Source organism: Primulina huaijiensis, chromosome 14 (genome assembly GCF_012295235.1).
Source record: "Primulina huaijiensis isolate GDHJ02 chromosome 14, ASM1229523v2, whole genome shotgun sequence".
Taxonomy (NCBI): domain Eukaryota; kingdom Viridiplantae; phylum Streptophyta; class Magnoliopsida; order Lamiales; family Gesneriaceae; genus Primulina; species Primulina huaijiensis.
The window spans coordinates 11,354,511-11,365,385 of NC_133319.1; the positions used below are offsets into that span (position 1 = coordinate 11,354,511).

Consider the following 10,875-nt stretch of genomic DNA (forward strand, 5'->3'; position numbering starts at 1 on the left):
ATTAAGCATTTCTGGAACAATTGCATTTTAGCCCTTCAAATATTTTTTCCAAATTTTCATACTAGTCCCCAAAGTTTTCGGATATTTGCATTAAAGCCCTTATATTTTAGAATTTTTTTCATTTTAGCCCTTGAAGATTTCGAAAATTACATTCATGGCCCTTTAAGAATTCGGTATTTGCATTTTGGTCCCTTAACTTTTGGAAACTTACAATTTAAATCCCAAAATTTCGAAATTCCCCTTAGTTATGATTTTCTTTAAATTTTGGTCCTAGAACTTTTTATTTGGAATTATTTCATCCTTCACATAAAATAAGGCACAAATTTCATATCATTTTCTATGGTTTCTAAAATCATAACTTAGCACAACTAAGGTAGAACATGCAACTTAATTTCTACTAGGTTAAATCTTGATCCCAATTCTAATAACCGATTTAACATTTCATGCAATAATAGGCAATATAAAATGTTAAATGACTAGGTTACCCGTGATAAGTGTAGTGTCTGCCTCCTCGGCTTCCTCTGCGTTCATAGCATAAGCTCGCCCAACTGTAGGTGCATTCTTCATTGGGCAATCAGCTGCTTTGTGTCCTTCCTCCTTGCATATGAAACACTTAGAAGTACCCCAAACACAAGCCCAGAGTGTAGTCGATTGCACTTCTTACATGGCTGTGATTCTGCAGGTTTTGGTGCTGCGGGTGGAGGTTTCTGTTGTCCTTGTTTCTTGACTTGACCTTGGGGATTTTGAGGCCCTTGAGGTCTAGGAGGACCCGTATATGGATTCTTGTTAGGCTGGTTATTATTCTGATGTTGTTGCCTCTTACGCTGTAACTCAAAGTCAATATCCTTCAAGGATTGCTCAGCCTGGTATGCATAGGTAACTGCTATAGCATGATCCACCGGACGCATCATCATAACCTTATCCCGAATGGTAGGTCGAAGGCCATCCATGAAATGTCTAAGCTTTTCTTCCGTATCCTTGGCAATAAGGGGTACAAAATGACAACCCCTATTAAATTTCTTCACAAAATCAGCAATAGATATGTCTCCCTGACGGAGAGTCATAAATTCTCTCTTTATCCGTCCTCTGACATCAGCAGTAAATTATTTCTCATAGAATTTTGTCTTGAATTGAGCCCAAGTGAGTGTAGCAAGGTCTATACCATGCTCAGCTCCTTCCCACCATAAAGAAGCGTAATCCCTAAACAGATAAGTAGTACACCTCACACGGTCAGCATCCCCCATGTCCAGATAGCGAAAGTGTACCTCAAGTGAACGAATCCAACTCTCAACAGCAAAGGGATCCGTAGTGCCAGAAAATTCCTTCGGCCCTAGCCTTCGGAATTGTTCATAAATATCATGTTGTGGCCTAGGTGGCTGCTGTAGCTATTGCTGCTGCATCTGCTCTAATTGTTGCTGTTGTAATTGCTGCTGCTGTAATTGTTGCTCGAAGAGACGAGCCATCCCCTCTAGTGCACGGGTAGAAGGATCCCCTGGTGGTGGTGGTGGTGGTGGTGGTCCATTCCTTTGGTTATTCCCTTGACGATTCATATTGTTCTCTTCCTGATTTTCGATAACGGGAGCACGTCTAGGAGGCATTTTATCTTAACGTTTTCTAAATTCGAACGTAACCAACATGCATTTAAATCTAAGTTCTCTAATCATGTGACATCCTAACTCATTTAGCAATTTAAACATGCACAGCATAAATATTTCAAAAACTGATAAACATGTAACGTAAACATATTACTCATGTCATTATGCAGGTAACAACATATTAAAACATATAAAGCATGTGAAACTTACAATTTGAGGCTTGACGACTGATCTTTCTGGTGCTGATGGTGGCACAACCCTTTACAGAACCTTTGCTCTGATACCAACTGAAACGTCTGCGTATTCGTTTTCTTAAAACGTGCTAATTTTTTTTTTATATTCGGTCTATACATGTACATATACAAAAATACCTTTGTACTATTTTTAAAATAAACACCCAACTAGTACTTGAAAATCAAAAGGGAAAATAGTCAAAACAAGAAATCGTAAATCGTTTTACCAAACCTAAAAAGCAATAAATGTTGAAAAGTGTAGCTCATACTAAACCTCTCAAAATCTCCCAAAAACATAAATAAAATGTCGTAAAAATCTTTAACTTAAAATCATAAACTAAAATGCGGAAATAGAAGCGCTGGTCCTCGGGTTATGTGCACCGACTGTCCAGCAAGTCACTCGTCAAGACCTCCAATATCATATTTATTTATATCACATGTATCATACACACCTAGTGAGTCTAAAGACTCAACACGTCCTATCTTTGATAACAAGTAATACGTAATATAGTTAACACATAACAGTGAAAAATACTTGTACTTAAAATATCATTTTCTTAATAATGCATAAACTTTAAACTTAAACGTTTTCAAAAAAAAAACATAAACATATCACATAAACATATTCATATTCATATACATATTCATTTTCATGTTCATGTTCGTGTTTGTTGAATTCAGATCGTGATTGTGACTCGTATTCTTCATCGTATTGGGCGATGGATCCATCTAAAGAAAACCAAAGTACTGGGCGGCGGGGGACATCAGCAACACTCTCACCGGTCAACTGGGCCCTGGACTACGTATTAACATATTCGTATTCGTATTCGTATTCATATCTGTATCCAAGGAAACACGATCGTCAGGCTCCCACTAGGACCATAACTCTCACGATATTTCCAACATGTAGCAATCACAATCCCTTCACGTCCTTCAACATGTTATCACCACTTAATAAAAACATGCATATACGTATCGTTTTTATTTTGAAACCAAGCATGCAACATATCTTTTAAATGTCCAATTTAACCCTTAACAATCAATAAACATTTAAAAATCATATTTCAACATATAAAAATTCATAAACATGTTACATAATCATATTAGCACATAAAATAGCATTTAGGACACTGCCATGACGTTTACTAATTTTCCGGTGTAAAAAGACCGTTTTACCCCTGGTCGTGACATTTTTCGTTTTTGACTTTTTCTTGATTTCTTTGACTCTAACATGTCCCAAATAATTATTTAAGCTTAAATTAAAATTCTCATAATTTTATTTAGCTTAAAAACTAGGCTTTTTAATTAATTCGTAATTAATCGTTTCGAAGGCGTTTTAATTCCGAAAAATCCCAAACTTTAATATAAAATTCCTAAATTCTAAATTTAGTATTTTTATATTATTTTAGCCCCCATTAACCACGACTCGACCCCCGTGAGCCATTTTTCAATTTATTTTATTTTAGAAACCCTAATATGACACCTAATCTTCGACCCCGAGCCTTCTTTCAATTTTATCGAGTGACCCCCGAACCATAATGAACCCGACCCTGACCACCACCCTTAGGTACCCTAATGGAACTTAGGAACCCATGGAAACCATCCCTAGCCCCTTACCCGAACCATAACAACCTTCCCATGTAGTGGCCGAGAACTCTTATGTGGACAAGGACTCATGTTTAGGTGTCTAGGACTCTAGCCCATGACTTGGATCTCTAACCAGCCTCTCTAGCACTCGTCTAGGACCCTTAGGACACACCCTGACCTAGCCTTCGAACCCCAAGCCGAGCCCCACGCCGAGCAAGCGCTGAACCCTGCGCGCCCCATGATAGTTCTCGGGTAGGAGTCCTTGCTGTCAAGGACTCCTCCCAAGCCCCTTAGCTCGAGTCCTAGCATGGCTAGGACTCTTCCCTTGACTCCCCCATGACCTTGGCTAGCCCCTGGAACCAGCTATCGCCCGGCCGAACCATCATGGCCCAAGACCGAACCCCTTGTTTCCCATGACAACACAGCTTCCGACTTTCGTGATTTTCGTTTGCAGGGGATATTGTGATGAAATAGGACTCTAATATTCGTGAAAAGCAATAATGAATTGAATCCTAATCATGGCAGCTCCTTACACAATACATAAACAAGATTGAGGAATCAAAAACGTAAGTTTGGAACCCCCACACATGCAATTTCGAAAAACAATTCAAAGTGTTACTTGATTTCCATACTTTTCATGTATAAAAATATAATATGGTGTGATGATGTTTTGAAGGAAAGAATAGGCGTGCCTTTGCGATTTTAACGCACGATTAATCATTGACGATGACGAAGAACGGGACAAGACCTTGGCTTTGAAATCTACCGTGAAAATTTCTCGATTTTTCTTCCAAATATTGATGGTGTGTGAGTCGTGTATTTTGAAGGAACTTGGGAGATAAAATTCAAAAAGTGGGCGTGACTTGCAAAGGGTTTTTGGGGTGGGATTAAAATATTATATAGTTAATTATTTAGTAATAAGACTTTAGGCCTATTAAGCATAGTTTAGGCCCATTAGTACTAGATTAGGATCTAATTAGAATATTAAAAATAGTTTTGGTAAAAATAGTTTGTAAATTAAATAGCCGCGTTGCTAAAAAGTTCGTATTTTTGTTGAAAAATCAACAACGATAAAATTTAGGTCCCGGCGTATAAAATCACCTCAAAACCCCTTATTTTCGAAAATATGAAAAACCATCAACCATATTTTAAATAATTAAAATAATTATTTAATAAATACATTTTACTTTTTTCAGCCCTCGGTGTCCATTCCTCGATCGCAACGTGAATATTCCTTAAAAATACAGTTTTATGAAAAATGACAATTAAATCATATTTAATATAAAATCATGCATCCCACACAAATAATTTAGCAATTAAATCAATTTATTACTTATTTTCATATTTCCTAGATTTGCATGCAGTTGAATTACGTCGTCTTAATTTTGGACCTTACAGAAGTATAACCTGATTAGTATCAGTCCGTTATGCGACAATAAATTCTCAGTTTAATTCGACAGACACACTTGCTCAGTTAGAGACTCAACTAATGAAGTCATCCTAACTTCAAATCGTTGTGGAAATATCTACAAAGTCAGTTGGACTGATAAGCCTTATGCACCAGTTTTTTTTATTAACTTACAAATCTTCAAAAAACTGGTTATGACATAAGAGGTTGAACCACTTAAACTTTAAATCTATTGCCTATCTGAGAAACCATGATCTTGTAACTGGTTTGCCCAAAATAGATTTCTCAAAAGATAAAATTTGTTCGGCATGTCAGTTTGGCAAGCAAGTAAGATCTTCATTCAAAAACAGAGGTTGTAAATCATCCTCCCGATGCTTAGAACTGTTACATATGAATCTTTTTGGTCCAATACCCGTCATGAGTTTAGGGAGAATGAAATACACGTTAGTTGTTGTAGATGATTTTTCAAGATTTACTTGGGTCATATTTCTCAAATCAAAAGACCAAACTGCTGCACAACTGATTAAACTCTTTAAAAGATTATTAAATGAAAAATCAGTTGGGATTGATCGAATAAGGTCTGATCGAGGGACTGAATTCATCAATCAAGATCATTCAATGTTTTTAGAAAATACTGGGATCAAGCATGAGCTCTCAGCAGCTAGAACCCCTCAACAAAATGGTGTAGCTGAGATAAAAAATCAGACCCTTAAAGAAGCAGCTAGAACAATGCTTGCTGATTTTGATATTTCTCAAAGATTTTGGGCAGAAGCAGTAAACACTGCATGTTATACTCAGAACAGATCAATTATTAATAATAATCATTTGAAAACACCGTATGAGATCTGGCATGGACGAAAAAGTGTGGTTTCATATTTCAAAATATTCGGCTGCAGATGTTTTATCCTTGATAATGGCAAAAATTATTTAAGAGCTTTTGATGCTAAATCTGCAGAGGGAATATTTCTTGGATATTCTTCAGTAAGTAAAGCTTATAGAGTTTTTAATAAAAGCTAATTACATGTTGAAGAATTAATCTATAAATGTAGTATTTGATGAATCTATGCTAACTGATAAGCCTGATCCAGTTGAGCTAGTTGATCGATTTGCAGATATCAATTTGGATGATGATACTGAAGAAGAAAATCATATCAATCGAAACGTCCTTCAAACACCTGAACCAGAAGTTCTGGATCAATCAGTTGAACAAGAAGTTGTTCCTGATAATCAGTTGATGGAGCAAATTAATGATATTCGGTTGCCAACTGATACAGCTCCAACTGAAATTGAAGAACACATTCAATTGCCAACTGAAGCAGTTGCTGATATGGATGCTACAAATGCCGATTACAGATGGAAGAAATCACATCCTCCAGAATTGGTAATTGGTAATCCATCTGATCCAGTAAGAACTCGAAACCAAATGCTTAACTTATTTATTCATTCAGCTTTTGTTTCACAACTGGAACCAAAGAAAACTGATGAAGCTATTGCTGATCCTAACCGGATAAATGCAATGCAAGAGGAGCTAAATCAATTTACCCATAACAATATCTGGAACTTAGTTCCAAGACCAGCTTGTAAAACCATTATAGGTACAAAATGGGTATTCAGAAACAAACTGAACGAAGATGGTCCAATTGCACGCAACAAAGAACGACTTGTAGCTCAGGGATACATGCAAGAGGAATGAATTGACTACGATGAAACGTATGCACCAGTTGCAAGACTGGAGGCAATCAGAATGTTCCTTACCTATGCATCATTCAAGAATTTTAAAGTATATCAGATGGACGTGAAGAGTGCCTTTCTAAATGGTCAGTTACAGGAAGAAGTTTATGTTAAACAACCCCCAGGTTTTATCATTCGCTCTTTTCGTGATCATATCTATCATTTGAACAAAGATCTATATGGTCTTAAACAAGCTCCAAGAGCTGGGTATGAGACACTCTCAAAATTTCTAACTGATCATGATTTTACTGTTGGATCAATTGATAAGACTTTGTTTAAATTTTATAAAAATGATCACATTCTATTTGTGCAAATTTATGTTGATGATATCATATTTGGGTCAACTAACCCCAAACTATGTGAGAAGTTTGCTAAGTTGATGCAGGAGAAATTTGAGATGAGTATGATGAGTGAACTGACATTTTTCCTTGGCCTGCAAGTGAAGCAATTAGAAAATGGTATTTACATCAGTCAGACAAAGTATACGAAGGAATTGCTCAAGAAATTTGGCATGAAAATATGTTCAGCTGCAAATACTCCTATGAGTTCATCAGTTAAGCTAGACAATGATCAAGGGAGAATATTAGTTGAGACGACACTCTACAGAGGTTTAATAGGTTCATTATTGTACCTAACTGCTAGTCGTCCTGATATTGTATTTGTTGTGTGTATGTGTGCTAGATTTCAAGCAAATCCTAAACAATCGTATTTTTCAGCTGCCAAACGTATTTTAAAATATCTTAAAGGCACACAAAATGTGAGACTATAGTATGCTAAAGACTCCTCTTTCAATTTAGTTGGATATCGTTATAGGTGCATTTCACGTGTTTTTCATATTATGTGATAGCTCATTTTGTTGTGCATATCGTCTATATTGCATGCATTTTGTCGCATTTTAGCATATATTATGTTTTATTGTTACTCATGTGTCACGGTGGTGAAAATGCAGGAGATGCGGAAAAAAACTGAAGAAAAAAGAATTAGTTGCGAAGGACATCCGCCCAGGCGCCTGCAAATTGTGAGAAAAAAAAAATTTTTGCGAAGACCATTTGCCCGGGCGGAAACTTATGTCCGCCCAGGAGCGCCGAATTTAAAATTAAAATAAGATCTGCGAAGACCATCCGCCCAGGCGGAAACTTATGTCTGCTCGGGCGCGCTCAATATTTTTAGAAAGATATGCTGCCTATCTTTTTCCAATTTTGGGAGAGGAGGCTGATAGAGGGACGATTTGGGACGTTTTTCAGACATTATTCATCAGCCAAAAAGTCGAAGGAAGACCGAGAAGGTGGGAGAAATTGCTAGGAGTTGAGGATTCGAAGATTCCCGGGCATCGTTCTTCGCAGATCTCGTCTATTCTAGTATTTCTAATCTAGTTTTTATCATTCAAACATTGTTTTGTTTATTTTTATTATGAATTCGAGTAGCTAACTTTATATATTTGTTGGGATTTAAGGGGATCCTACCCCAAACTTTGATTTAATTAATTTATATGTCGATTGTTGCGTTATTCTTGAATGTGCTACTGTTTTTCATTGTGTAGTTAGAGCGTAGCTAACTTTAACAACTTTTTTATATTGCGAGTGAGTTCGAGAGAATAACTTGTGATAGGAGCGAGTAGCATAGTCTGTGGATCTACAATTTACAAAGATATATGAAATTGGATACGCGCCGATAGTCATAGTCCTAAGGATCGAAAACTAGGGGATTTCATAGATCGACATGCGATTCACTCTTGATAAATAATTAAAGACATTTAATTACTTCACTGAGTATAATTAGTTTGGCATAGCTCGAGAGAGTGGGTTCAATTGAATAGGAAATCCTTTCGGAAGCGTAAATCACTATCGAACGAATTAATTAATTAACGAGGGATAGGTGAATTTAAATTCCCAACAAATCCATTTCTCATTGAATTTTAATCAATCATTTTAGATATTATATCTCATTATTAAATTTTTGAATCTTTTTATTTGCATATTTATTTTAGCATAAATGTATTAAAACAATCATCCAAATTTCATTACTAAAGATTTAATAACTGAAAATAATAATTGTCAAATACAGTCTTCAGTGGAACGATACTCGTACTCACGTACATTATACTATTACTGGACATCGTGCACTTGCGATTAATTTTTGAGCATACAAAACCATATTTTTAGTAAGGATTCCACAGTGCAAGTTTTGCTCGATCAAGTTTTTGGCGCCGTTGCCGGGGACTGTTAATTCACAATTTTATTTTTAGTTATTTTTTCAGCATTATTTTATTTTTCTTGAGCTAACACTCCATATTCTATTACAGATATCTTTTCCAGTGCATGCCAAAGTCACTTGACGTGGAGCTTGAGCAGTTTGACCATGAAATTGAAAGAACCTTTCGCAGGAGAAGACAGCAGCTAAGACTGAAAGAACTGATGGAGAGGCACGAGCACGAGCATGAGGAGGAACACCATGAAGAGAGACATGTCGAGATGCCACGCCGCATACCAATGCTAGAGTATGCCCAGCCTTCTTTGGATGGTGCATGCCCCAACATTGTGAGGCCTATTGTACGGGCGAACCACTTCGAAATCAAGCCAGCTATAATTCAGAAGATTCGGAATACAGTCCAGTTTGGAGGAACTGTAGTAGATGACCCAAACATGCACATCGCAGATTTTCTTGAAATTTGCGATACTTTTAAATTTAATGGAGTTTCTGATGATACTGTTATGTTGCGTTTATTTCCTTTGTCCTTACGTGATAAAGCTAAAGCATGGTTAAATTGTTTGCCTGTAGGTTCGATCACCACATGGGAGGATATGGCGAGAGCATTTCTCATCAAATATTTTCCTCCATCTAAGACCATGAAGCTGCGGGCAGACATTAGCACATTTGCTCAATTCGGGCAGGAATCTTTATATGAGGCATGGGAGCGCTTCAAAGATCTATTACGAAGATGTCCTCATCACGAACTGCCACTTGGGTTAGTTGTTCAAACCTTTTATTACGGCCTGCTTACTCCTAATCGTACTATGATAGATGATGCTGCTTGTGGGAACCTGTTGAGAAAAACTACTGAGGAAGGATATGAGTTATTGGAGGAGATGGCTGCTAGCAGCTATCATCCTCAACCTGAAAGGAACAACCAACGGAGAAGTGCAGGAGTTCACCAGGTAACTGACCTTTCTGCTATTGCTGCACAACTTGATGTCTTGAACAGGAAGCTGGATGGTTTGAATATGGGTGGCACAGCTATGCGTCTTCAAGAGATATTTTGTGAAAAATGCGGAGGAGAACACTATATTAAGGACTGCCAAGATAGTGGTCCTTTTTATGTGCAAGAAGGGGTACCAGTGAATCAAGTGGGAGTCCAAAACCGTCCAAGGAAAGATCCGTATTCAAACACATACAATCCTGGATGGAGGCAACATCCCAACTTTTCGTGGGGCGGCCAAAATAGTCAGAATGGACCACAGGGAGGACGACAGTATGGGAAACAACCGAATGTACATATCTGACCCTCCTAGAGAAGAAAAGTCCAATTTGGAGCAGATGATGTCTAAGTTCATTTCAGCCACCGAGACTAGACTACGGAATCAGGATGCATCAATAAAGGGGCTAGAGAATCAGATTGGACAGTTAGCTAAGATGATAGCAAGTAGAGAGCCGGACACCTTGCCAAGTAACACCGAGACTAATCCTAAAGAACAAGTGAATGCCATTGAGTTAAGGAGTGAGAAAACGTTAGAGCCAAGAGAGGGAGCGGTTGACACGTCCACAGGTAAGTTTTCTAACTCTACACCCGCACCTACTGCACAATTTAAAATTGTCATCCCTCCACCTTTCCCTGCAGCATTGAAAAAAGCGAAATTGGATGCGCAATTCGGTAAGTTCTTATAATTATTCAGGAAATTGCACATTAATATTCCCTTTGCTGATGCTTTGATGCAAATGCCAAGATATGCTAAATTTCTGAAAGACATCTTAGCTAATAAGAGGAATTTTAAGGATCACGTAACGAGAAACTTGACTGAGAACTGCTCTGCGATTGTGCAAAACAAAATCCCACCAAAACTCAAGGATCATGGGAGTTTTTCTATTCCTTGCATGATTGGTGATGTGGTTTTGCATAAAGCTTTGTGTGATCTTGGTGCAAGTATTAATCTTATGACTTTGTCTGTATGCAAGAAACTTGGACTGGGAGAGCCTAAGCGAACGAAGATGTTCTTGCAATTAGCAGACAGATCTGTCAAATATCCACGAGGGGTCATAGCGGATGTATTAGTGGAAGTGGGAAAGTTTATGTTTTCTATAGATTTTGTGGTACTTGACATGGAAG

The 10,875-nt window shown here is 37.5% G+C and overlaps 1 protein-coding gene and 1 non-coding gene across 2 annotated transcripts; one reads left to right on the top strand and one right to left on the bottom strand.

Annotated features, from left to right (window-relative positions):
• The first annotated feature begins 8,872 nt into the window (after window positions 1-8,872).
• Window positions 8,873-10,054, top strand: LOC140957975 (uncharacterized). Its single transcript, XM_073415385.1, has one exon. The coding sequence runs from the start codon at window positions 8,873-8,875 to the stop codon at window positions 10,052-10,054; it is 1,182 nt and encodes a 393-aa protein (XP_073271486.1).
• On the bottom strand, window positions 9,405-9,510 carry LOC140958152 (small nucleolar RNA R71). The gene has a single exon (XR_012171747.1). It is a non-coding gene; the product is annotated as a small nucleolar RNA R71 (small nucleolar RNA).
• Window positions 10,055-10,875: the final 821 nt, after the last annotated feature.

What these genes read in the sequence shown, in the direction of transcription:
- LOC140957975 (XM_073415385.1), top strand. Translation starts at nt 8,873, where the DNA reads ATGCCAAAGTCACTTGACGTGGAGCTTGAGCAGTTTGACCATGAAATT.